The sequence below is a fragment of the Paramacrobiotus metropolitanus genome, unplaced genomic scaffold (genome assembly GCF_019649055.1).
Source record: "Paramacrobiotus metropolitanus isolate TYO unplaced genomic scaffold, Prichtersi_v1.0 Parri_scaffold0000016, whole genome shotgun sequence".
NCBI classification, from domain to species: domain Eukaryota; kingdom Metazoa; phylum Tardigrada; class Eutardigrada; order Parachela; family Macrobiotidae; genus Paramacrobiotus; species Paramacrobiotus metropolitanus.
In genome coordinates this window covers 1,346,544-1,372,101 of record NW_026570236.1, presented here as the reverse complement: position 1 = coordinate 1,372,101, position 25,558 = coordinate 1,346,544, and the positions used below count along the sequence as shown (strand labels likewise).

The 25,558-nt window shown below is 40.8% G+C and overlaps 5 protein-coding genes and 1 long non-coding RNA gene across 9 annotated transcripts; 1 reads left to right on the top strand and 5 right to left on the bottom strand.

Moving 5' to 3' along the window:
* Positions 1-69: 69 nt before the first annotated feature.
* On the top strand, positions 70-3,380 carry LOC129585271 (meprin A subunit alpha-like). Of its 3 annotated transcripts, none has more exons than XM_055477893.1 (8): positions 70-277; positions 388-518; positions 714-801; positions 863-989; positions 1,117-1,295; positions 1,757-2,035; positions 2,105-2,512; positions 2,880-3,380. In XM_055477893.1, the coding sequence occupies exons 1-8, from the start codon at positions 181-183 to the stop codon at positions 3,233-3,235; spliced, it is 1,665 nt and encodes a 554-aa protein (XP_055333868.1). In that variant the 5' UTR covers positions 70-180; the 3' UTR covers positions 3,236-3,380. The 3 variants fall into 3 exon arrangements, with proteins under 3 accessions (XP_055333868.1, XP_055333867.1, XP_055333869.1); XM_055477892.1 differs by having other exon boundaries at positions 70-324; XM_055477894.1 differs by having other exon boundaries at positions 70-324; positions 714-806.
* Positions 3,381-3,480: 100 nt separating this feature from the next.
* LOC129585275 (uncharacterized) lies at positions 3,481-5,388 on the bottom strand. 2 transcript variants are annotated; one of them, XM_055477899.1, is made up of 5 exons: positions 5,171-5,388; positions 4,470-4,889; positions 4,114-4,143; positions 4,019-4,051; positions 3,481-3,949 (listed from the first exon to the last, which is right to left on the bottom strand). In XM_055477899.1, exons 1-3 carry the CDS (start codon positions 5,217-5,219, stop codon positions 4,118-4,120), a joined length of 495 nt encoding a protein of 164 aa, XP_055333874.1. In that variant the 5' UTR covers positions 5,220-5,388; the 3' UTR covers positions 3,481-3,949; positions 4,019-4,051; positions 4,114-4,117. The 2 variants fall into 2 exon arrangements, with proteins under 2 accessions (XP_055333874.1, XP_055333875.1); XM_055477900.1 differs by having other exon boundaries at positions 4,476-4,889.
* Positions 5,389-8,327: 2,939 nt separating this feature from the next.
* Positions 8,328-12,478, bottom strand: LOC129585270 (soluble guanylate cyclase 88E-like). Its single transcript, XM_055477891.1, has 10 exons — positions 11,822-12,478; positions 11,536-11,756; positions 11,120-11,228; positions 10,753-10,876; positions 10,515-10,644; positions 9,466-9,786; positions 9,172-9,310; positions 8,944-9,053; positions 8,697-8,801; positions 8,328-8,636 (listed from the first exon to the last, which is right to left on the bottom strand). The coding sequence occupies exons 1-10, from the start codon at positions 12,381-12,383 to the stop codon at positions 8,601-8,603; spliced, it is 1,857 nt and encodes a 618-aa protein (XP_055333866.1). The 5' UTR covers positions 12,384-12,478; the 3' UTR covers positions 8,328-8,600.
* A 683-nt stretch (positions 12,479-13,161) lies between these two features.
* Positions 13,162-19,480, bottom strand: LOC129585268 (soluble guanylate cyclase 88E-like). The gene is made up of 10 exons (XM_055477890.1): positions 18,893-19,480; positions 16,999-17,216; positions 16,614-16,722; positions 16,233-16,356; positions 15,948-16,077; positions 14,551-14,871; positions 13,971-14,109; positions 13,786-13,895; positions 13,545-13,661; positions 13,162-13,487 (listed from the first exon to the last, which is right to left on the bottom strand). Exons 1-10 carry the CDS (start codon positions 19,452-19,454, stop codon positions 13,446-13,448), a joined length of 1,872 nt encoding a protein of 623 aa, XP_055333865.1. The 5' UTR covers positions 19,455-19,480; the 3' UTR covers positions 13,162-13,445.
* Positions 19,481-22,267: 2,787 nt separating this feature from the next.
* On the bottom strand, positions 22,268-23,615 carry LOC129585377 (uncharacterized). Its single transcript, XM_055478031.1, has 3 exons — positions 23,172-23,615; positions 22,748-23,065; positions 22,268-22,599 (listed from the first exon to the last, which is right to left on the bottom strand). Exons 1-3 carry the CDS (start codon positions 23,564-23,566, stop codon positions 22,359-22,361), a joined length of 954 nt encoding a protein of 317 aa, XP_055334006.1. The 5' UTR covers positions 23,567-23,615; the 3' UTR covers positions 22,268-22,358.
* A 154-nt stretch (positions 23,616-23,769) lies between these two features.
* Positions 23,770-24,355, bottom strand: LOC129585339 (uncharacterized). Its single transcript, XR_008690012.1, has 3 exons — positions 24,249-24,355; positions 24,026-24,190; positions 23,770-23,949 (listed from the first exon to the last, which is right to left on the bottom strand). It is a non-coding gene; the product is annotated as an uncharacterized LOC129585339 (long non-coding RNA).
* Positions 24,356-25,558: the final 1,203 nt, after the last annotated feature.

Below are 25,558 nucleotides of genomic sequence, written 5' to 3'. Positions count from 1 at the left end.
ATCTGATAATGTGTCATTTCCTGACTTCCGTGTGAGGTAGCAGGGCTCACAAGCGCAAGTACACTTCGACATGCTTAATTCATAGATACTTCTATAAACATACTAAATTCAGGAACTGCAAATGTTAATGAGACAGACATATGTTAACGATATACAGTAATTTTATCATATTCCTTAAAAATGAATATCAGGAGAAACCAATGCAGATGGTTGTTTGCACAGATCTGGATCCATTTTTTTATGCACTCTGGAATTGTCTATTCACAGTTACCCGCAGGCAAGTACTGCCAAGCTGCCAACATTGCTGCAACACTAAAATTGTTGGTAGGTATAGGTCCAAAACTAGAAGGATTGTTGCACATTTATTTATTTTTGTGCCAACTCTAGACTGGAAATCGTACATATCGCCGGAAATCTTAGAAAAATACTTGGGACAAGATAATGATGCTATGGAATACCAAACCAGTTTATTCGAAGGCGATATCAAAGAGATTGATCGCGATTCGGGAAAAACAAACGTGAGTATGCCCTTCTTTTTTTGCACAGTTTGCCGCAGGACTTTTGTGTGCTAAATTTTCGTTGCTATTTACTTTAACGTTTATATCGTTAATTTGTCATAATTTTTTTAATTTTTTCTATATTTCATAGTTCATAACTTCATTATATACCGATATCTACAATTTTAGCGTTTATTTTTTGCATTGTTTATGCAGGTGTCGGAAGGTGGCAACAACTTTTCCAATGATAAGAATATCCGATGGCCAGACGGAATAATCCCGTATTTAATTAGCTCGGGCTTCAGTAAAGTATTTTTTTCTGCAAACCAACAACAACATTAATGCTAAGGGGAGGTTTCTGATAGATACCGAAGAGCGGATGAATATAAGGAAAGCTCTACGAGAAATTTCCGATGCTACAACGGATTGTGTCAGATTTATTGAATACACATCTCGACATAAACACTACATCCGGTTTGCGAAGAGCAGGATGTACGTTCCCTCATGTGTCCTACGATGGAGTTCATAAAGTTAATTTTCTAATACTGTCATACGTACGAGTACAATAAAACCGTACCAGAATTATTAAATACCCTGCCGTTATTTTGTTGGTTACCAGGTGCGCATCCTGCATCGGTCGGAGGACCGGCATGCAGATGATCGAGCTTTCATCCCAGTGTGTCAAAGAGCTTGGGACAATCCAGCACGAAGTGATGCATGCTTTGGGATTCTTCCACGAAATGAGCCGCCGGGATCGAGATGAGTATGTCACCATCAACTACGAAAACATATTAACAGGTAGGGCGAAGACCATAACGAACAAGAACGTGATTAGGCATCATCGTTGTTATATCGATAGTATAGTATCAAAGTATGCATTGACATAATTATTCACATTGTTGAAACGTTGGGTGTTTTTGACTGAGCTTTAACATTTTATGGGCCCGAGAAATTCGGGAATTAACTGGAGAAGCGCGTTCTGCTGCTTTGACCAAGCGACGTTTCAGTGAATAAGAGAAGTGCTACCGCTGTGTTAACTAGTTTTGCCTTTTGACCCACGGATACATACCCCAGAGATTTGCATTGTTTTTTAATGTTTAAATTTTTATTGTGTAGAAGTGTCCACGCTTGTATTTTGTGTTAACCTGGTAGCTATTGCTTATTAAAGATACATTGTGCCCTATATTATGCTTGTGCCTTACCTTGTCTCCATATATACTAAATAAAGCATTGTCCCAAAAAATATGTATACTGTGCAGGCGCAGCTTTCAATTTTGACTCACGGAATGGAAGAACATTCGGCCTGCCATACGATTACTCTTCCGTGTTACATTATTCGATCTTCGATTTCGCCAAGGACAGCAGTGTACCGGTGATTGTGCCCACGAGAAAACCGGCCCAGTGCATCGGACAGAGGATCAATCTTAGTTTCTTGGATGCCGTAAAAATTAAACTGGCTTACGGCTGTATGGATGAATCTGAGATTCCGCGCATTAACTGGGAGGAGTCTATGCGCAATCATCCTATGTGTGGTCAAAGTAAATGACATTATGAATTCATAATTAACCGTACAGGACCTCCATTACTGGATTTTTGTATAATTCCAGTGGCCTTACAAATGAACGAAGCCTTGACCGTGGGCAAGAACTACTTTTCTCCGTCTATGACCTTTCGGCTGGTGTTACAATCTGACCACAATCTGGTGTTGTATCGTGAATGCGATGGTTGGCCGGTATTCATGACGCACACCAATGGACTGCCGTCAGTACGAGCCATACTACCCGATGATGGGCATTTTCAATTGGAAAAATGGGATGTTAATGGAGGTCTGCGAGTTCCTTATTGGACTAGCGAAACCTGGGGCTATGGTGAATCCCAGCTGGTTGTTTCGGACTCTGGGTATTTGTATCTAAGCAATTATACGGTGGGAGCGTATTGGAGATCGTCCGGTCACCATAATCATGGTTGCAATGGTACATCGGAGTACATACCTGCAAAAATGTATAAACATCATGGTAAGTATTGCGGTTATCTACAATATTAAATGCAGTTATCTACAAGGTTAAAACGCAAATACTCGCGCATATTGTGCCCATATATAATTGCTAAAATTTTAAACCGCGAACCGACTGGCCGTTTCACGTTTTTTAAGTCTTACATAGTTTGCCTGTACACCTCATTTATCGGTCTCTGTAAAATTGCACATTTGTCGGCTGCGGTATGGCAATTAGAAAAACCACTTTGATAGCAACTACAGAATACCTACAGACTGTATGTACACCTGTAAAATAAATATGATTAATTAAATATGCAGTCCAAACATTACATTAATTACATACAATAATTATTCAGAAATTAGGGTTGCTGTGATTTTTGTGGCAGTTATTTTGAGAGCGGGGGAAAATCTGGATTTGGAGTCATCATATGCGTCCCCCAACAAACTGTTTTCCCTGGAAATAGACCGGCAACATGGACATCACCTCATTGTATGGCGACGCTGTGATCATCGCCACGGCTTCAAAGCGATGGCACGGCAGACCATTGCCCGTGTGACGCTACAGGATGATGGTAATCTTATGATGTACGACGAATATGACAATCTTTTATGGTACACCGGGACCTATTCACCGGATTATGTCGAACCTGAATTACGTCTGTACGATAACGGGTTTCTTTATCTGTGCGATCATTACGGATGTTATTGGCAGTCAAGCGGGTTTCTTGATACGTGTTCATGAAATCACGCAAATCTTTTATTTTATCAGTATTCTGAAAATAAGTTTTTCTCAAGAGTTTTTGTGTGTTTGTCGAAAAATTAGCCAGGCGATTATTTCATGGTTATCGAATTTGTTGATTTATGTCAAGGCTGCAATAAAAGGAACAGTAAACCGGTTAGGAAATGTTTAAAAGCAACACCAGTGTTAACTGACAATCAGTTAAGCGGTATTATTAATGCGTGAGAAATGATGATTACTTTGCAGAGAACAGTTAACGTTATCTTATTAGCCAACAACTATGCATTGTACAGACACAAGTCAAAATTGCGGTTATGAGCAAACAGGGTCAGAATATAATTTTCTCATCAGTGTTATACGGCATTATACAAACAATAACTCGACGTCGATTGATGGACCAGCCACCAAAAAAAACAGTTATACAGAGAGGAATACGGAACAAAAAAAAACTACAAGAACAGATGACACAAAGACTGAGCGGATGTTAAAAAAGCTTGAAGTACGGTTTGCCTCAGGCGGACTTTACAGAGAGGTCATCACGAATCGGAAGTGTGTTGATTGTGTGTTGAGATGCAGGCAATGCGCGGTTTGAACTTGAGAGACGTTGGAATGGGCGGTTTTGTTAATTGGACACGAAAGCGTGCAGTAGATGATGAGGAAGCCGGTGAGAATATTAAACAATGACCGGATGGCCTGATTAACATTTGCCGATGTCGTCTGTGAGACAAAAAAGATCACGGTCAGCAATTATTTTAGCGGCAATGCGAAGTCATGACAAAAACTTACCACTACTGCCGTTTCCGCTCTATCATCGATAACCTGGAAAAATATTAGCGGTAAGAAATTATTTTGCAGTTTGTGGATGCTTCAGAGCTGCTTACTCTTTTACTTTCCATATCCGCCGCCGCCACCTGGATTATAAAAAAAACTTGTTTTAAGAACAGTGAAGCCACATATCATACTAACATCTACCAAAATTTTGCAATGTTATTTTGTATGATTTTCTCGTTTCACTTTCCAAGTCGGAAGAGTACTAAAGATGCAAACGGCGAATATCCACCGATGGTACAAAACTAATTAGTGTTATTTTGTTATATACTGTATTTGTTTTAAATATCATCAGTCTCTGGTACAAATTTCACGTAATACATGTACAGGTACTGAAAAGGTATTATTTCGCAGGTCATAATAACTTTACAAGCCTTATGTTGAAATTTCTATATTTCGAATCACTTGCCCCCACCTCCATATCCACCACCGCCGTATCCGCCGCCACCACCTCCCAATCCACCACCGAATCCACCACCGTTCATGCCAAAGCCGAATCCCTTGTTGTAACCGAAGCTGGATGGGTACCAGATCCACCATGGCACAGGGATGTACCTTCTGTAGCCGTAGCCGTAACCGCTAGAATAACCGAAGGGGAAGCTGAAAAGGTCACCATAGCCTCCGCCGGAGCCGCCGGTGCTGCCGCCATAACCACCGCTGGATGATCCGCCATAACCACCGCTGGATGATCCGCCGTAGCTTCCGCCGCCGCTGGATCCACCGTATGAGCTGGCAGCGTTATTGTTGCTGGATCCGTAGCTGCTGGAGGCTGCGCTGGCCATGGTCGCTGTGCCGCTGTTGTCGCTGTAACTGGAACTCTGGCCGTATGCTATAAGACATCATGTCCGTGATTAGCAATCCAAATACTACTTGCATTTCGTGATAATCAACCAATTTCTCGACCAACTAATGCTCCGTTAACAAATACTAGAGAAACTTTATAAAATGACGGTTTTTTTCTTATTTTGGTACTGAAAAGTTCGCTATATAGGCTAGGCGGGTAAACACAATAACAAATAGTTATTGAAACATTTGTAGAAGTCCTTAAAATCATTTCATTATAATAGAGAAGAGTATAATTTTAAAATGCATTTCATGGTTTAGGCTTACCTAGAACGGCAACGCCCAAAAGGACGGCGGTTGCTAAAAGAATCCGCATGGTGGACTGAGTGATCTTATAAATGTATCCACCCGAACAACACCGGAACAGCAGATGGTTCCGTGAAGTGGTGTAATCAATAAGGCGATCGGCTTGACCACTGTGTAATTCGGCTCGGCAAAAATTAAACTCCGCTCGATGTGATGATGATGGTTGGTATGATGGAATTGTGGCCGGACTGTAGCGTTATTATATGAGTATGCGCCGGTTTCCGCCCGGGGCCGCATAAAGAAAGCGTTACCCTTTTTCCTGCCCTTCTTGACATACACGGCGCATGAATAAGCGAGAGATGGATCTGTGCAATTATTCAAGCGGTCGTGCAGAATCCGTCCGCGGCCGCACGCCGGCATCCGTTGACGGACACCACGGGAGATTAGTAATGTATGCGCAAATCGGTAAGAACAATTAACCGGAGAACACATACACCGTCCATTTGATATCTGTGTTAGAAATTATCAAACCTACAAAATGTATGTCAAGTTATTCTTCGTGCGCGCTTATCTCTGCCGGTTTTTCTTTTGGCTGTGGCTTCTCAGGTACACTTGCCGTTTCCGCATTCATACGGCACATTAAATATTAATGAAAATATTATTTGGTACAATGCTATGCAAGGTTAAATGTCGTTTCACGATTCCGTTGTAATGAAAGGGGTTTTTATCAGTTTTGCTTTGGCACGAATAAATTTCGTAGTCAACCGCGTTTCTAACTTTGATTTCGCACTCAATGATATTTTCCAAGAAATTTTACTTTAAAAAGCACTAGAAACAAAATTTCAATCTATTAAACGCTAAGTAAATTAAATTTACCAAACATAATACTATTACTATTGCATTATATCAACTCATTTAGTTATTTTGATATATAAATGGGTTCAAAATATGGTCAAAGAGTTCTGCAAAACAAACTCTGTATCGTGTCAAAATTTAGACAATATCTGTGCATCGACAGACTGCATCAAAAATTTTACCAACGCTCGTTTCAAAATCCAGTAAACAAGTTGTTGGTTTTTTTGGAATTGTGCTGTATATATTACGATTGCTTATTGTAATTAATACCCAGAGTTAGATAGTACAGAAAATACTTTAGTTATTTCGGCGGAAAATGTTACGCTGATACACATATGCTAGCTTAGTGACGGGAAGTTCCTCCATCAATCGTCGATCCGACAGTTGAGCTATCAGAACGCGATACCAGTTCTGTCATGACAATAAGTCACCTAATTTTATTTGGGCTATAAAGCTGTAAAGCGGCTATCCCTATGGGCACTTTTTGTAATCATAACAAAGATCGTTATGGTTTTATTACAGGAGTAAAGCTTAAGTGCCGAATCAGCACCATTTTATTACCGCTTTTATTTGTATTTATATACATCTTGCTACAATGGCTTTTATTTTCAAACTAATTGTGTATCTAACTTGTATTGAACGTCTGCCAACCAGTAATAATATTGATTTGAACTTGTTTACCAATATCTTTCCTTATAGAAAAAGTCGAAGATCTCACAGTTTTCAGTTTTCGGCACATTTGTGTTCTAAGTTTGTCAGCGGCACTTGGAGAGGATTAAGACGATTAATTTCTACAGAATTCTTATTTAATACAAGCCTGATAGCCTCATCGTGCAGAAAACTTTTACCAAGTTTTAAATAATAAGCGTATGGACAATGGTTGTTCGATGAGGAAACTGCAAGTGTCAATGGTCTCTCAGCAACAATAACAACGGCACATGCCATGCACGGGGAAAGTGAAATGACCTCCACCGCTAATTTAAAACGTGGTACACGCTCTGTCAGCCAGTTTAGTGCGGTAAAAAATCACATCTTGCGGTGATTTGTTGGCGCCGATTGGATAAGAAAATTGGCACTTTATCGGCGCGAAAAGAAGCATGGTCGCACAAATTCAAAGTTCAAGATCACCACTGTCATGTCAAATTAAACACATTTGTGATTTGCGTATCGGTATCGCAAAATTTCGCGACATACATTACATTTCTTTGCACAGCCACGAAGTGTATATAAATCAGTTGGCAACATTGCATAAGACGCACACCTACAGATACGGTATAATACAACAGCCGGGCAATGTACTTACTTATCACTTAGCATTCCTGCTATCGATATACAACATCAGTCATCAGCTAATAGCTATGCTACTTCGAAATTAATACTGCTGAGTATTTTTCAATCAATTTCACCAACTGTGGCAAATTGCATTCGGCTCTTGAACGTTAATGACAAACATACGAATAGACTATTCTTTCTCCGTTTTCGTCCGTTGCAAATTTGGCAATGTTCTGTATCCTGTATTAACCGGCGTCGTAGTGACCTTTACCGATGATCCATTATATGAGTGCTTTAAAACTTGCTTCAAGAAATTTCCTATTGTAAGTTTGTATAACTATTACATCAATTTTTACAGTAGTAAAATTTTTATATTAGTAATTTTTTTAGTTTTACAGAGTACAGTAGTAATTTTTTCCTTTGGAAATATTCGAGTTTAAAATGTCAGAGATATATTTTAGTATACCCTTTGGAAACCGTAATCTACAGTACATGTCAAAAGGGACACTTTTAATTTTATCTCTGATGCTTTATTTTCCCAATTTTAAATTCATATCGAATAAATTTACTTTGCATCTATTTATTTAATAAGCAAATGCCAAGTGCGATATTGTTTAGTTATATTTCAATTAGGATTGTGCTGAACACTTTTCTACTTACAATATTTCTGTGGACTACCCTTGAGAACTGTCTTTGTTATTGGTTTAGTTACTGTATCCTCCAGCTTACGAGACACCATTTAGACCAAATGCTACAAAATAAAGTACCTCGTACACTCTATTTGTTTGAGGATAGAAAACCGTCGTGGCACTGCAGAAAACATTGAACTTTGCATTTTCAACTTCATACAGTATTATTTTATATTATATTATATATATAGTGATTTGTTACAGAAGGCAGTATGCTTTCTTAACCTGTATACGATACAAAAACAAAATTTGTGGATGGCATTAAATTATTCCAGGCCAGATTCTATCCCTTTGCCGCAGTAGTGCCGGAAGAACAACTGTATGGCATTGCACACTGTATGTGTAATTAACGAAAGAACAAAGTGACGCATCAGTAGTCGATATTTGCATAGGTACTCGCATAATATCTATATTTAAAATCACGCACCGCAATAAATATCAACATTCAAACGCAGAAGTAGGGCATAAAAGTGGGCTGGTTATACCCACTACCGTTAATTTCACTACAGTACAAACTGTAGGTGTTGCCGTAGTAATCCACTCGCGGATTGCACAATGGTAATTCACAACACACAATACACTAACATTAAACAATGATATTTAAATATCCAAATCCATAATTAAGAGCTCGTTGATTATTGTTGCAAGACGTAGGTTTTGATGTCCTTATCCTAAGATCCGATTTGATTTAGCTAAACAATAATTCAAATGTTGCAAACGGAAACTTGTACCTTTCCGGACACCGGAGGCCCTGCTGTAAACTTATGCCCGCTGTCTTTGGGTAATTTAGCCCGTGTTGATTCCGATACCAGAATTTGAGGTTGATTTTCTGTTGGCTACGCAGAAAAATATTTGTTAAAATAAAGTACATTTGGCAGTTTGTGGCGAAACGTAAAATGTTCTTGTCGGATGGCCGAAGCGCTTCTTCTGATACTGTTTTGTCATGTTATCCTCTTATAAAGTCTTTAACTTAATTACCTTGCATAGCTCGATCATTTGCGTTGCGGTGGCGACAGTTTGACCGAACAAGCAAAGCCGCGGAAACCGCGACCCAATAACGGCGTACACAGTCGGTCCGGTGCATACCGCTAAAAAACAACAAATTCATGTGGCAACCTGGTTATTGATATTTTATGAAATATGCATTGAATAATTAATATTTCGCTCGAATGCCATATCTATCGGAATATGTTAATATTATCGCACCCATGCTGACGCGAAGCCGGGACAATCCGGCAGCAAAGCGGTAAACTTTCTTGGCTAAGAAGCAGGCGTTCTCTTCGGTCACTTCCGTGCCGGTTGGGATTCCACTGGCTGCCATGAAATGATTGCGAGAAGTCTCGATCTATCAATAGTTTTAACAGAAATGTATACTGCATTAACAGTTGCAATAATTACAAGCACAGCATCATATACAAACACATAAATTATGTTCTGCAGTTTTAATTTTATTTAACGTCGACGATTAATTTTTAATTTGGCGGGAAAGCGCGTGACAACCTTGTAGTAGCCGAATCGTTCGGCGAACATTTCCATCTGGCGCTGCAGTTGGATCAGCTGCTGCAGATTGTCCGATTGTGGTGAGTCAGCAGCCTGTTGACCAAGGTCCACCAATTGGACGGCGCAAACGAACAGGGTGGCCTGTTGGGCCAAGTCAACAACATCATTCGGAGTCAGTTCGACATCTTTGTTTTCGCTACGGGCCATTAGAGCGTTCGCCAGGGGTTTAGGTAGCATTTTGTACATCAGTTCTTTGCTGCGATGCCGCTCGGATTCCAGCTGACGCAGTGTATCATCCAGCTGTTTCGTGCGCGATTGTTCCTAAATACGCCAGCCACCCGGTAAATACTTGATTAAAATTGCATAACTGCCGGTATACACTTGATTTTTATATTGACCGCTGCTTTCCCATGTTCTGTGCTCTGTGCAGCTAACGTTGCAACTACAACGTACGCTACTTCGAACTGCGCGTTTTCTCGCTGAATGTCAAGGTCATGGACGATCGATCGATGACATTTCGGAATTGATCGCACTAACGGGTTTTACCTTGGGATTAAACACAATGTCGATACTCGATATATCCAAAGCTATCGACCAATAAAGTATCAATAAACACCTGGTATGTCTTAGCCACTCGTATGCGGTGACAATTGTGATAGCTAATTGGCATTTATGGAAATATGCTTAACTCCCAAAATAATAATTCATAACTGCAGTATACGTAAATGGCTGAATAGTCGAGGTAAATGGTGTGTTTTTCAAATCCGACGACCGGATTACATGCAGTTTTAGTCGTACAAATCTCGCTCAATCCACCAAAATGGCCAAATCATTTTTTACTACTGATATAAATGTTCTCGTTTTCCACTTCTTTTTTTAACTTTAAATTACATATTTAAAGTATTCATTTAGGCTCCCCATTTGTTACTCTACAGGATCGCATAACATAAAACAATAAAAAAAAAACGGTAAGAGCAATTCGTGGTTGTGTACCTATGTGTATCTATAGGTAAGTAATTAGGCATGGGCCATGACGCCGTGTACTTTACCTGCTTTAGAATCAGTTTCATTTCCACACCCTGTTGGGCGCCCGCAAGCACTAAGTCGCGACTGTTGTCATGCATACTTAGATCGTTTAGATACAATCCAGTTTGGCTCAGCGCATCCAGATCTTGCAGCCTACGTGGTAAAAGCGACATAGATAAGCTATTTTTTTGCAGATGCCTTTTAAAAAGTATGTATGAATGAAGGCAATACTGCATAGCATGCTATAACTGAAAAACTTACACTGCCGTTCCCAAAAATAATATTGATTCCCATTCCCGGACATACAACATTTGACCTTTGAGGCGTAAGAACGTCCCAGAATCGTCGTCTTGCGAGATGGACACGACTGACGTACGTTTCTTGCCTACAGTATGTATATGGAATTAGGAAATTGATGGGCATTTGTTAGTACGAGAGATAATTCGGTTGTATCATTACCGCACGACACTAGTTGGACTGAACTGTTTCTTCAGTCTTTAAAATTTAATCTGCACTACTGTAGAGTGGTTGAATTTATGTAAATTATATTTAGTACATGTACTGTACATGTTACTTTTCACTCAGTTCGTTAAAAAAACCATTTTTGGGCGCTTGCTTGAATATATACCGTTTGTATCCGTCCATGTATAAGATTCGTCCTCTTCGCCGGTCTCTTCCCGACCACGAATGGGATCAATGGTCGCCAGTTCGAACATCGTGTTGGTTCGGCCAATAACCTGTTTTGTGCGTACGCCTTGATTATTATATTGTACGTATGCATTAAGTACTAACATTAATAATTTATGACCATATGCATTGCCCTCGTATAATTATGTGTGATAAACTGCATATGTATGCTTTGTATTACATGTATGTGCAAATTCTGCAACTGGGAGCTCCTCTGTAGGTCTACAGTTTATGGCAAAGTTGCTAAAAATACATTTTATGAAAAAATACCGACATCGCTGACGTTTTTAGTACTTGTTACAGTAATCGTTATTAGCGAAGAGCGCGTTATTAGCGTGTCATTGCTTCCAGACTTACCGCATCCCAAGAGAAATCTACCAATGGTTTCTTGAGTGAAAACACTTGGGTAACATCGTAACCACAGATCTCGTCAACCGTCGCTCGCAGACTCTTGCCAATGCTGCGAATAATCATCTCCCGATCAAACAAAATATGGAACGGGAAAAGATCGTAAAACACATCCATTCGCAATGGAAGGTTCTGGGTGTTCTCCGTTTTCGCCTCTTCCGCGAAATACGCTACGGGAAAAAAAACTGTCGATGTTTTTATAGCACAACATTACCGAAGATGGTATCGACCTTACCCGAATTGTCAAAGCTAAGCTGATAGGTGACATGTACCATGTTGCCGGTAGTTTCCTGCTTTATAATGCTGACAGATATATCCTGTTTGTAGAAAGTCCTCCCGACGGATTTGACAATTCCCATGACGTAGTAAGTGAAACCATCATAACGGCGCCGACTGCGATAATGCAGTACCAGACCCTGCCGACTTTCCTGCTCACAGAAAAAGCTGGGTGGTTTCAGTTTGGGATAGGAGAAGCGCAGGTACTCATGGATGTTGTCCAGTCCATTGAGGAAATCCCGGAAGTTGCGTCCCACCACTTTCAGAATCTTATCGTAGCCATAGTGCGAGATAAAGTCCACGTACGTCTTCCCAAAGGAGATCAGGATGTCCTCCTTCGGCAAACCCAGATGTTTGTTGCAAGCGTCGACAATGCGCGGGATGATCGTTTCCGCGTACACTTGGTGAGCGCTGAAGTTCTCCTGGTCGACACGAGCGCTCTTGCGGATCAGCTCCCATTTCTCTTCACTATAGACTTTCTTTATAAAGGTCACAATGCTTTCTAAGAGAATACCGTACATGGTGGTTAGATGGTTTAAAGGGGAGCAGACAACTCGGCGCGCGGAAAGAGACTAAAATGTGGGAACACTTGTCAACCGCTGCGGTGTCTGGCTTTTGTAGTTCTCATCGACAATGGAGTATGGATAACCATTATGCGGTGTCAAAGTTGATAAACTACTCAATGAGCAGGCCGTGAGTGGGCGATAGGTGTGAAACATTGCAGTATTGATTAACTATATGAACAGGAGGGCAACAATGCATATTTTATTCCGGTGCAGGAGACATCGACGATGCGCATATATGAAATCAGCTGCGCCACGGCCAGCATGTCTCAGCATTCCCGGAACTCCGCTGCCGTTTCACAATGCCGATAGCGCGATACCCACCCGCGAAGGCCGCGATCCATAATTGACTGGGTAACGGGGTTGATACGCACAATTTTCCCAATAAACAATGTAACGCTATCAAAATGTACTATTCCACTTCGGAAGCTGATTTTTTTTGTATAAAATGACTTTACAATATTTAGAAATTCACCGTAAAATCAGTATACAATGCTTTGCGTGCTTGGTCGCGTGCTAAACTCATCTAAACGTTCGTACCAGTACAACATTCTCTGCACTGTTGTATGTATACTGTATTGAATTTGTTGAGTTTGCGCTTAAAATATCTGCACAAATGTTTGTCTGCCAGGTTTCAGTTTTAACCAAGCGCAACCGATTTTACTAACTTTAACATTATAGAATTCGCTTTTCTTTGACTTTTAATGTGAAATTCTTTATTTCTTTCTCACTTCCGAATAAGCCCCGTTAAATCATGCAAATGTCTGTTTCGCCAGGCAAAAATAAAACAGTCTTTGTACTAAAAATAAAATAAACATATCTGAAAATGAACGAGCAAGCAAAGCCATCTTTCTCTGAATACGACACTTAAATTAAAGGTACGGAACACGTAATGAATGACTTCTTAGGAATAATGCATAATACTCAATGACATGCAGTTTATAGTGCGATTCGGATGTGAAGGTCGGTATTAGATGGCAAGATTAGTGATTCGAGAAACTATTTACTGTGACGTTTAGATTACTGCTGCTGCTGTAAAACGTAGGTCTTGATGTCTTTCTCCTGCAAAGACCACTTATTTAGATACTTAATTGCTAATACTGTAATCGAAGCTCTTACTTTTCCAGCAACCTTTCCAGCAATCGGTGGACCATGTACAAATTTTTGTCCGGTATCTTTGGGCAGGCGCAATTTAGTCGTTTCCGATACCAGAATTTGTGGCTGGTTTTCTGTAGGCTGAATAAAATATAAAAATGTACGACCAGACACATTAATAATATTACATATATTCTTTTGTGGGTTCCAGGAAGCTTTCGCAACTTGATTTGTAAAATAGAACTACATAGATTGTATATCTTACTTTCATGAGTTCGACCATGGCATTGGCAGTAGCCACAGTTTGTCCAAAAAGGCACATCCGCGGAAACCGGGAACCAATCACTGCGAAGACCGTTGGACCCGTGCAAATCGCTATATGATCAACCAAATTTAAACTATAGAGAGCACACATTGTTTTGGGATTGAAGAATTCTTTAGCTTGTTTACCCATGCAGACTCTCAGCCGCGACAATCCACTGGCAAAGCGGAAGACCTTTTTGGCCAAAAAGCAGGCGTTCTCTTCGGTGACTTCGGTACCAGTTGGAATGCCACTGGCTGCCATGAAATGATGTCGTGTAGTTTCAATCTACCAAAACAATTTTTGCGCTAGAAACTGTTAGTATATTATGTATGGTAAAAAAATTAAACTGGCTATATTTCACTGCTTATTACGCCGCCACTTTTAACACAACATGCGCCACCTTTTGCATCTACAGATAAATTAACGGATTGTCAGAGAAAGTTTTTCTTTCTTTTTGCGTTTTAAATGGTATCTGTACAACGTACCATATTGTGAACTGCGAATATTCTACCAGTTTACGTATAATGGACAAAAAAACAAGTTAAAGAAGGTAACATTACTTGTAATAGAGAATGCTGTTTCGCTTAAACGTAATTAGATCTTGATATTGTTATCACGCTATTGACGATAAAATAAAGTCCAGCTTGTAATAGAAAGGAAACAGTAGGAAAATCAAATGTACATGTACTGGCATTCTCTTGCACCATGAAATCATAAATAGGGTACCTTGTAATAACCAAATCGTTCGGAAAACATCTCCATCTGGCGTTGCAGCTGTATTAGTTGTTGGAGATTGTCGGACTGCGCCGTCTCCAGGGGACCGGGCTGGCCATCGAGTGTCTGGATAGAACAGACAAAGAGAGTGGCTTGTTGGGCCAAGTCCATCGTATCGTTCGGTACGAGCTCCAGACCGTTCTGTTCCGCACGGGAAATCAGTACATTGGCAAGTGCTTTGGGCAGCATTTTATACAGCAGCTCCTTGCTGCGGTGCCTTTCCGATTCCAATTGACGGAGCGTATCGTCCAGCTGCTTTGTACGTGATTGCTCCTAAATACAATTATACAAAACGAAAATTATTTTATCCGTCACGATTTGCATCACCGCAGTACAATCTCCGGAAGCCGAAACGAATCCAAGCCAGAGTGAAACAGAAAACCGGAGAAAGCACGCTGGCCTTGCGGTTACAGAACGTTTTTGAGCGGATTCAAAAAGTTAATTCACAGATACTCAATGCTAGCGGTGTGAGCTGTTTAAGTTCACTCTGAAAACTGTTGATCTGTTTAAATAATCTCTTCTGTAATTTTTTGCTGCATTTTTACCGACCTGACATTGAAGTCCTGTTAAACGGGTTGTCTGCTCCTGGTATATGAATGAATGCATGAATGAGTGAGCGTGCCAGGCATTTCAAGATTTTCGGGATGCTATTTTGTTGTAGCCGGCGCGCTTTTAACTGGCACATGTGATAATATGCTTTGCAAAACTTTAGAACTTAGCCATTCGAAGTTTTATCGTTTATGAGTTTGTTCGGTTTTTAAATTGTAAACTTGTCCATGTTCTGTTTTGCTTTTGCAGATAAACGGTGTATCCAACTATACTGGGCATATACATGGACTTTGGGTAGATCCTTCTACTTTGAGTTGTGGATGTACAGTAAATAACCAGGGACATGTATCTCTACAGTGTATTGTACTTACTTATCTGTTTGTGTATTGCTAATAATATCTGTATGTCCATTGCCGTTGCTCTAGGAGCGCGAGAGGAATGACTCTCGCACTCCTAGAGCAACGGCTATGGTATATCTATTGTATCTGTAGGGACTGTACTGTACTGCATTATCTGTACTGTACTTGAATTGTGTCTGAAAACTGTCTGTATTTGTACCTTTCATTTTTAAGGCGAAAAACGACGCTCACATGCTGAAATACTTAATTCATTTGTGCAGCGATTCATGAATATCAGACTTGTAATAAGCGTTTATCAAGGTCACAGGGCAGCAACTGCAAAGTTCACTGCACCACACGGACATCCGACATCAGATTTGATTAATTTCCCGCCAAATGTGCCAGGTTTTTTCTATCCGTTTTCTTACGAACCATTTACTTTTGACGACTCCATTCACTTACCTGTTTTAAAATCAATTTCATTTCGATGCCTTGCTGTGCTCCAGCCAGCACTAAATCCCGGCTATTATCGTGCATACTCAAATCGTTCAGGTACAATCCCGTCTGACACAGTGCATCCAAATCCTGCAATCTGCATAATGTGACAGTTATAAGCGTTGCATGCGTGTAAAGGCCGTAATAACAGCCATTCAACTGTGAGAATGGATGGCCGGGTCATGTTTTTCAAGTTTAATCGAGCGGCCAGGATTGCGCCATTCATTACGGCAGCGGAAGAAATTAACTTACACAGCCGTGCCCAGAAACAGCATGGACTCCCATTCTCTGACAAACAACATTTGACCTTTCAGACGGAGAAATGTACCGGAATCATCGTCTTGTGAGATGGATACCACGGATGTGCGCTTTTTTCCTATTTATTATATACATAAATAACGCGATCAATCTCTTATCTCTTATGTTAAAATTACACATAACTTAAAGGCGGCAAATAATTTTAAAAAATTACGGCAATAAACAATCACTCAAACTTTTAAGCATATTCTGGTTGAATCTTAGCAAACGGTAATTATCGTTGAATTAAAAATTCCTATTAGCCTGACGGGATTAAAACTAAGGGGTATTAAATAAGAGATTTATTACGTACGAGTAACTAACTGCACTATTTACCGTTGGTATCTGTCCACGTGTATGCTTCGTCCTCATCCCCGGTCTCTTCCCGTCCCCGGATGGGATCAATCGTTGCCAATTCGAACATTGTGTTGGTACGCCCAATGATCTATTGCACAAAGACAGCACATGGAGCTTGTAAACAAAGTCACTCTCACAGCCCCACAGAAACTCGGTGTATAGTAGCATCGCTGGTGTTTGAAAATATCCCTAACTCATCAAATTCTTTGAATTTGCGTACAGCCGTACAGGTACAATCAACAAATGCCTAGCGGCACTTTTGCGTACAGTGATCGAGGATACCTGATTAATGACCCTGAAAATCTTTTATCTACTTTATTTAAGTAACAGGTAAACAAACAATCTGGCCCGATCCCACACTTACCGCATCCCAGGAAAAATCAACCAGGGGCTTCTTTAATGAGAACACTTGAGTAACATCGTACCCGGTGATCTCATCAATGGTGGCCCGCAGGCTTTTACCGATGCTGCGGATAATCATGTCACGGTCGAACAGGATGTGAAAGGGGAAAAGGTCATAAAACACATCCATACGCAGTGGAAGATTCTGGGTGTTTTCTCGCTTTTCCTCTTCTTGATAAGCTACAGAAACAAAAGAAAACCTTGTAAACTAGGATGGAAAATGATTAGGCGCAATTTATTAAGTGAGCATGAAATGTGACTATTACAATTTGAAAGGACTATCATAAAGTTATCTAATTTTACAGTGACCGAAACGCCAATACGGTTACGAAACATTGCCACACTTTATGCATTTCTTTGGTTCGACGCCTTTTCATCAAGGAATTCGGATGGGTCTCTTGATTTTTGGATTCGAAAATTACGTTTTGTATTTACTGTATCGACCAACCTAGTTCGTTGGTAGCTATATAGACTGGAGTAATTGCCCTCCGCTTGCTTGCGATAAATAAGGTTAATCCGCATTGTGCACCACCAAGTTTAATGTAATTTAATTGCGGCACTATTTACATAGTTGTCTCGGCTAATATTACAAGAAAAAGGGTAATACCGTTACGTAACACGTATTTTCGAGTGGAATTTTCGCACACTCATGCAATAAAATGCCAAGGCCAAAGTGACCATTTTTTAATTTCCGGCGCGGTTTTGCATTGCGTCGGTAAGGTTCTCCCCATCATGCACGAGCGAGTGCGAATACGGTATACATGGCTGGATAGCATTAACAAGCTCTGAATGACGTGCACGTGAAGTATATACGTCTTTTATTAATTAAACGACGCAAACTGCAAAAAGGCCATTTCTACACTCGGGCATAATGTTTGGGTTATTCCTAATCAGGGTTTTTGCTTTGTTAGTGAAATCCCCGTAAAGTTTCATCTGGCCGGTTTGATTGGGCAGTGTACATCGTGTCCGAAAACAGATCATCGTGAGCGTAACGAAGGCGTTTGCGTAATCGCAATGGTTTGATTTGCCATCATATCTCTTCCCGTTCCTTTTTATGCGACCTAGTCTTGAAACGCAGCATCCTGAGTGCGTTGCCGCTACAGCCGACATGAATAAATATTCACAAGTGTATACGTACCTGGCTAAATCAATAAACTTAATAAGCTGGCTGTCAAGCAATTTGGGCTATTATGTGCTGAATGTTAGCGCCAATAACACGCACATTGTCGTGGGCTGATAAATAACGAGTGGTTTATCCTATCGTATACGCTTCACTGAACGTGTGTTTGGGAACGCCCGGGATAGGCAGCACATTATCACGGGCGCCAGGATTTTCCCGTAAATAGATAGAAACATCAGACGGTTACACACTTAAACGATATCTGTGTAATAATTATAGTCTATTTTAGCAGACCTTAAAAGATAATTCCTTTTACCCAAAAATGAGATTTTTGGCAGAAAAAACCGCAGAAGACGCCTTTCGTTTAGTGGAGACAGGAAAAAAATTTCGTTATTCTGGATAACCTTCAAAATGTACTGTTAATCTGACTTGAAAGAAATACTCCTTTATTTCGGTTTAAATTCATCTTTTTGTTCGCAGGTTTTTTACAGTGCAACCCACGAGATCAAGAGTTTTGAATTTAATAATGTAGTTGGCATTGGTCAATGCTAAGAAATGAACGTTGAACCTCCTTTGCACTGCAGTAACGAATCTGCAGAGGCAGACTGTCTACCCTAGGCAGTCGAGTGATCCGCGAAATACAGTGACACGAAGCCCATTAAATTCGTCTGTCTGTTTGTATCGCTATGCCGGCGTATTTTCAGAATTCCGTACAGGAATATGACAACAAACTTACCCGAATTATCAAAGCTGAGCTGATAGGTGACATGCACCATGTTGCCGGTAGTTTCCTGTTTTAAAACGCTGACTGAAATATCTTGTTTGTAGAAAGTCCTCCCCACGGACTTGACAATTCCCATGACATAATGGGTATAGCCATCATACCGCCGCCGACTGCGATAATGCAGTACCAAACCCGTGCGACTTTCCTGTTCGCAGAAAAAGCTGGGTGGTTTCAGTTTGGGATAGGAGAAGCGCAGGTATTCGTGGATGTTGTCCAGTCCGTTGAGGAAATCCCGGAAGTTCCGTCCCACAACTTTCAGAATCTTATCGTAGCCATAGTGCGAGATAAAGTCCACGTACGTCTTCCCAAAGGAAATCAGGATGTCTTCTTTTGGTATCCCAAGGTGGTTGTGGCACGCATCGACAATACGTGGAATGACCGTTTCCGCGTACACTTGGTGCGCGCTAAAGTTTTCCTGATCTACCCGGGCACTTTTGCGGATCAGCTCCCATTTCTCTTCGCTGTATGCCTTTTTGATAAAGGTCACAATACTTTCTAGCAGGATGCCGTACATGGCCGACCAGTGGTTTAAGAAAATAACGAAATTTGAAACAACAATGTTGCCAGTCAGGCCGCTTAGATCTGTCATGCTTTTATACGATGTTGGGATAGTAATCGATAAATCGTGTACAAGGGAATACCCTGAGGGAAGTACTATAAAGGAATACAACGGTATTGGAAGAAAAGTACCCAGGGTTGGCAATATAAGCACTAGCTAGGGTATAGAACACCAAGGTTTATGCCATAATATATTATACTGTTGCAGACCGGGCCGGAGCGAAAACGCAAATTAACTGGTTTATGCCGACCTTAATGAAAACTTTATGTGATATGCGCTATTAAAATTTCCAAAAATTCTTAGAAAAGCATCGTTTACCGAAGAGGTATAATCCAACTGAATACTGCAAAAATACGAAAAAACTAATTACAGTCGCATTAGGATATAGCTTGACCGCCTTGACGTATAACACACAAAGACTACCCGCGAATGAATACATACATGAATTATATGTATCGTCAACATATGTACTCGTATATACCATACATATAATTATAATTATTATATGTTTTTCCCGTCTAAAATTACGAACAACGGAGCAAGTAACACAGAGCGTAAAGATATAACGGCTTTCGTCATTCAAATAATCAAATAATATGCTGTAATTATACCAACCTATGATAAAAATAAAATCGTTAATTTTGCTTAGTTTCTTACCCTTACCAAATGTCGCCATGTCTGTATGTTTATGGTAATACAGACACTAGTAACTACAGCTGCATTGTTAAATGTCGCCCTGATTGATTTTATTCAGCAAAAGCGATAATTACTGTAATTTTCTTTACTCCTCATTCTTACGATGTTAACTACAATTGTGCTTATTCGCTTAATGTCTGAGGCCATTAAGCGGAGAGTATTTTAAAAAACGAAGGTTAACAAAAACTCGTAGATATGAATTCTGAACTCTGATGTCAAGCGGACTTTTGCGTAGATAGGTTTCCGGTTGAATTTGAATTCACTACCATAATCGCACATTGCCATATCGCATTTAGTCATTTACCGACTAAGTTGTCTCACCAGCAAAGCCTGGCCATGGCATCAAACGTCACTTTGCAGGTTGCGTCACGTTGCAATAAGTGTGGGCTTGCTACTGCAGGTGGCTGCACGGGATCATGTTGCCGTAAAACAAATATGAAAAAACGCTCTTTTAAGGCAGGGTCTAATTAACCCAGGAAGAAAATCTGTTTACTTTTGTTATCAGATACCCTTAACCTGTTTGCTCTAGTTGCAAAGACAGGTTCACACTTCACAGGATACAGGGTAGATCGGAAATGGGGAAAAAGTTTGGCTGGCTATAACTCCTATCTACGTAGTACAGTAATGCAGCTATATGTCGGAGTTTCACTTTCACGAAGCGTCCTCTATAAGGAAAACCCTTAGACACGACGCGGACGATCTGCATATTTCACAATAATGTGATTAACCGTTTTTGCAAATGCAGTTAGTGAATTCCAGTGACAACTCAACTTACGGCGATCGTACTCAAACTGAACTTTCTAATCTTACTGACAATTCCACAGCGTGGCAGTTCCAGTGGCGTGTTATTCCGGCGCTGGAAGTCATAATACTCCCCTGGGCGGTTATCTTCAACAGTTTAATACTGGCAGCGTTTATCAGCAGCAAACGGCTGACGGTTCCTTTTAACGTTTATTTAACCAGCGTTCTCGTAGCGAATATCTGCTTTGCCATTCTCGATAACCCGCTGGATATCCTCAATTTTATTTCGCCATACTGGTGTCTGGGCGATGATTTATGCACCGTATACCAGTACGGAATCACCGTCGCTGCCGGTTTAGTGATGTACTCTCATATCCTCATTACAATTAACCGTATCTGGGCGGTGACCTTTCCGCATTCCTATCGTCAACACCATTCGGTGCGCTGCGCATGGGTTTTGGTGATTTTTACATGGTTGTATGTTCACATTGTCGCACTGCCTGGTGTTGTTTTGGATGTTTTACTATACCGGCTTCCTGTGGAAACTTTCGGCTGCATCCTCAACAATGCGGAAATGCCGGTGTGGAACATAACAATGCAGATGATGATTTACGCGCTACCCAACGTTTTGATTGTTATTACGTATCCGTATTTACTATATATGATAAAACGCCAGCGCAAGGTAGGACTAAAAGTGGAACTGGAAGAAACCGGTGGAAATACCGGGCCGAATCATACCAAGTTATCAAAGTCCAGTTCGAATGGTTCAACGAAAATCAAACGTCCGGCTGCGCCCCGCAAAGGCACCAAAGCGTTTGCTGTTTTTACCGCGTTGACGTTGAGCGTGGTGGTGACATGGACACCGTTGGATACGTTCTACACGGTATGGTGCTTTGTCGATCTGTCATCGTATACCACCGTTCTTGAAGTCTGCCAAGGATTATACGTTTTACAAGCGGCACTAGATCCTGTTTTCTTTGCAGTTATTGTACCGGACTTAAGATCTGACATTGCTGCGTTGTTTCGAAGGTTTTGTTTTAGGACATAGCATTACAACTGCTTGAATTGTTTTTTTCTACTGAACGTTTTCGACTGATCCGATGTACAAATTCGTAAAACCTTGAAACAGAAAACGAGAGTCATAGAACAAATTCACGAGTAACACATTTGCTGCAATAATTGTACAGACACATCGGCTGTGCACACTGCCTGATTAAATAAACAACATTATCACGCGATGACAAATTAAATACAGTTCATATACTATGATTACTTATCATCACATTAATGACAATACTTAGCTTATATTTTATCTATATACTGTACTCGTATTTGCAATCTCTCGCTCTGTATAGAATTATCGTTATACATACTTTATATTTGTAACTACTCGTAGGGAGTACAGAATGTCGCAAACAGCAATCACTGATCGCGATCATCCTGCACAATGGCAGCCAGTTGAGGTAGGGATACGGCGAATGATTCGGATAAAAACTGCGCTACGTCCTGCATACTCGGGTACACGGTAATATTAGGTCCCACTTCCGCTCGGAAGTGTCGCTCTAGCACCTCCTTGGACGGCGTGTCCAGATCCTGCAGCATATTCCAGCTGACTCCGGACGGTACGCGCATTACATAGAATACCATGTGCAGCGAAATGTTCCTATATGCGGGATAAAACGTATTGGTCAGTAATCAGCAAGGTCTCGTTTTAGATTAGTGTCTTTACTGGGAAGCACATAGCACGGAGTCAGTTTAATGAGAAGCCAGAGACTTCTTACATAAATCTTAAAGCGCTCAGGCAGATTTACCCAGTTGAAAAATTACGGGTGGTCAGATATTCGGGTTCGATGGACAAAGGGCCTCGGCGCGCGATTTTTTTATTCCATTCATTGAAACTATTATCCAGCGCTCTCTTCAAGTTCACTGCTGCAGTGTCGCTCGTCGAATTGCCCAAACCACTCACAAACATCCAGTCATTAAAAAAGGGCCGGCATCGAAAACATGGTGGGTATGTTAAACTGGTTCCGTAGCGCTTCAAGTCGTTCTCCGTAATTTCCGGGAGACCAAATTCTTCAGGTGAAACGCCGTTCACAATAACCGCGTAGGTAAGATGTGTTAGATTTCCGCTGCAATACAATAATGAATAAGTACAGTAGTAAGTCAGCATAGGTCAGTAAACAAATACTGCGCAATTAACACATTTCAAACAACGGTACAAAGAATTCGACCTACTATAACGGATCAATTAAGCTTATATCCGGCGTATCGTCTACTGGATGCGCTTCCCATTGGATGATATCTCCCGTTTGGTTTTGCAGTGTTTCGTCGTACACGGACTTCCACACGTTGCCCATCTCGGTACTGACATTCTGCAGCTGTTCAGAAGGAACACGACCTTTCAACAAAACACTGTACCCTCGCAGTCCACAGATGCAGTCGTCACACTGCGGTGCACCAATCATCTTGCTCTGTGAACTGATGCTCAAAAGTGCCGAAATCAAATCGGCCTCCGAAGCTTCTGCTCGCTTTTGTCTTGTCTGAAAATTTGTTGAGGCGTTACCGACTGTCACTGTATGAGGATCCCAGTAACGTATAAAGTTCCCGCCACTTTGGTTGTAACAGTACATTACACCACTCGGCGTTTCAGCATCCGTTAAATTTTTCCATTCTAGATCAGTTATCAGTCTGCTAGAAGAAATCTCGTCAGATAAAGGAAGAGCTCCTTGCTTGGTGTCAGGAACCGTCAGATTCGCGGATTCCGTGAAATTGTACACAACTTCCCAGTGCCCATCGGCAGTAAGGACTGCCCATAGGTCCGGCGGAGTGTTGGCCTTTACCAAACGATCAAATCGATCATTCGTTTCCTTCGCGTTCAGTGTACCATTGGCGATCCCGTTGACATTGTAAGAAATCTCGCGGATGAGTTCTCCGTTGGGTGTGGCCAGTGGGTCGGACGCGGGAGCGGAATCGCTTGTTATAAATAAATCCAAGTCGCCCTTAAGAATAGCGGCTGAAAATAATATGCACAGCTGTCTGTAGTAGGTATTATTTTATAACAGTAGTATTGGCAGTGTACTTAACTGTACCTAATATGTTTCTCCAGATCGGTTTAATTTGAGTTTCTAGTACAGCATCGCGCTCTTGCATTGTTGCGGTAGTAATTCTAATACTTTGTGGAACACTGAATATTTCATTTGTAACAACAGGGATCGTAGAAGAATGGTTGGTAATTATGGCAGAAGAAGCAGTGCCTAAAAATGTAAATTATCGTGGACATACATGGTCTGATAAGAATATTGTAACAATTACCTGCCACCGAAATGTAGAGCAGAAATTGCAGGCAGATTACAGCCATAACGTACGGCGATGCTACTTGCACAATGACAAATATTTATCGATGTGAGGTCTAATTTCTTATAGCACTGTGAAATTACTACAGCTTAGCTAGATCTCACGTGGAATGTAATAAAATTCATAACTATATTCATTACTGCCTTAGGAAAAACAACTGTCATATTTGCATTAAATTGGTTAGCTGCACTAACCCATATACCGTAATGCTCGATGCTTTTTCCCCACATACTTTTTGTTGTATGCGAATTTCCTGTGTATTTGAGCAAATAACAATATACCGTAAAAATCGAATTATAGGACCCTCCACAATAGAAGCTCTCCCCGTAATTGGGGCCCCCCTTAAGGTGGTTCGAAATTTATGAGCTCCCCCGAAATATGTAGATGCCCATGGGCTATATAAAATGCACACAAATGCTGCCAATAAAACACATTTGAAATATAATAGCCCCCCCAAAATACAAGCCCATGCCCGTAATTAAAGCCCCTCCGCAGGGCGTTCCAACTTTTGAAGCCCAGGGCTTATAATTCGATTTTTACGGTACATGCCATTAATTTTATATATGATGATGCCTCAAAAATGCTACACAAATATTGTACAAAGTGGTTGTACAACGACTGATGCATAAAAGTTACGGCCATAAACCTCCTCTATCAAGTAACGTACGCGCGCACGTAGCACGGTAATACGTGTACAGAGTACTAATAATATTAATAATTACTATGATTGTGATTTAAGCAAATCCTCTCCTGGTCATAAATTTTGTAATTAAGAAAAATTGTTTGTGGCGGCTGCTGTAGCATTCTGCAATTCGTGTTGAGTCGAGCCACAGATAACGCCAGAATGGGGGCTTTGAAATTAATTAAAATGCCTTCCTGACAAATATTTACTCAAGGTACCATACGGTAACAGAGGTCGCTCTTGTAGGATGGTGTTTTTTGTGTGCAAGTTATAACAAGAAATGTTTGATTACAAAGTAGTAATCTTTGAACGACGAGCTGAAATTGTGAGTTTTTTACAGCTTAATTTGCATCGAGCGCAGCGAGATGCTACTATCAAGTCTTCGAGTTAAGAGCATAAAATTTGTCTGACGCCACGAAGAAGTGCGTACGTCACGCTTTTCCAATTCCACAAAATTAATATAATACCGTTTTCCAGTGGTACTGGCGCTCGCTTGGTGCACTGATCTGGTTTAACAACCACCGCTGGTAAACGTTAAATTGTGCTGTGACTTATAACCGGTCACGAATTACGATGTGCTATTTGT

What these genes read in the sequence shown, in the direction of transcription:
- LOC129585271 (XM_055477892.1), top strand. Translation starts at nt 141, where the DNA reads ATGTTAACGATATACAGTAATTTTATCATATTCCTTAAAAATGAATAT. An exon ending in TTTAATTAGCTCGGGCTTCA is followed by an intron (nt 802 to 862) that starts GTAAAGTATTTT and finishes GGTTTCTGATAG; the next exon opens with ATACCGAAGAGCGGATGAAT. An exon ending in AAAAATGTATAAACATCATG is followed by an intron (nt 2,513 to 2,879) that starts GTAAGTATTGCG and finishes TTTTTGTGGCAG; the next exon opens with TTATTTTGAGAGCGGGGGAA.
- LOC129585268 (XM_055477890.1), bottom strand. Translation starts at nt 19,454, where the DNA reads ATGTACGGCATCCTGCTAGAAAGTATTGTGACCTTTATCAAAAAGGCA. An exon ending in TTGATTTTTCCTGGGATGCG is followed by an intron (nt 16,723 to 16,998) that starts GTAAGTGTGGGA and finishes TTTGTGCAATAG; the next exon opens with ATCATTGGGCGTACCAACAC. An exon ending in CCATGGTCGAACTCATGAAA is followed by an intron (nt 13,662 to 13,785) that starts GTAAGATATACA and finishes TATTTTATTCAG; the next exon opens with CCTACAGAAAACCAGCCACA.
- LOC129585275 (XM_055477899.1), bottom strand. Translation starts at nt 5,219, where the DNA reads ATGCGGATTCTTTTAGCAACCGCCGTCCTTTTGGGCGTTGCCGTTCTA. An exon ending in TTTGGGCGTTGCCGTTCTAG is followed by an intron (nt 4,890 to 5,170) that starts GTAAGCCTAAAC and finishes GATGTCTTATAG; the next exon opens with CATACGGCCAGAGTTCCAGT. An exon ending in TGGTGGATATGGAGGTGGGG is followed by an intron (nt 4,144 to 4,469) that starts GCAAGTGATTCG and finishes TTTATAATCCAG; the next exon opens with GTGGCGGCGGCGGATATGGA.
- LOC129585270 (XM_055477891.1), bottom strand. Translation starts at nt 12,383, where the DNA reads ATGTACGGTATTCTCTTAGAAAGCATTGTGACCTTTATAAAGAAAGTC. An exon ending in TTATTTTTGGGAACGGCAGT is followed by an intron (nt 10,645 to 10,752) that starts GTAAGTTTTTCA and finishes TTTACCACGTAG; the next exon opens with GCTGCAAGATCTGGATGCGC. An exon ending in TGAAACTGATTCTAAAGCAG is followed by an intron (nt 9,787 to 10,514) that starts GTAAAGTACACG and finishes TGGCGTATTTAG; the next exon opens with GAACAATCGCGCACGAAACA.
- LOC129585377 (XM_055478031.1), bottom strand. Translation starts at nt 23,566, where the DNA reads ATGTACTGTTACAACCAAAGTGGCGGGAACTTTATACGTTACTGGGAT. An exon ending in AGCTTAATTGATCCGTTATA is followed by an intron (nt 23,066 to 23,171) that starts GTAGGTCGAATT and finishes ATTGTATTGCAG; the next exon opens with CGGAAATCTAACACATCTTA. An exon ending in ACCCGTAATTTTTCAACTGG is followed by an intron (nt 22,600 to 22,747) that starts GTAAATCTGCCT and finishes TCCCGCATATAG; the next exon opens with GAACATTTCGCTGCACATGG.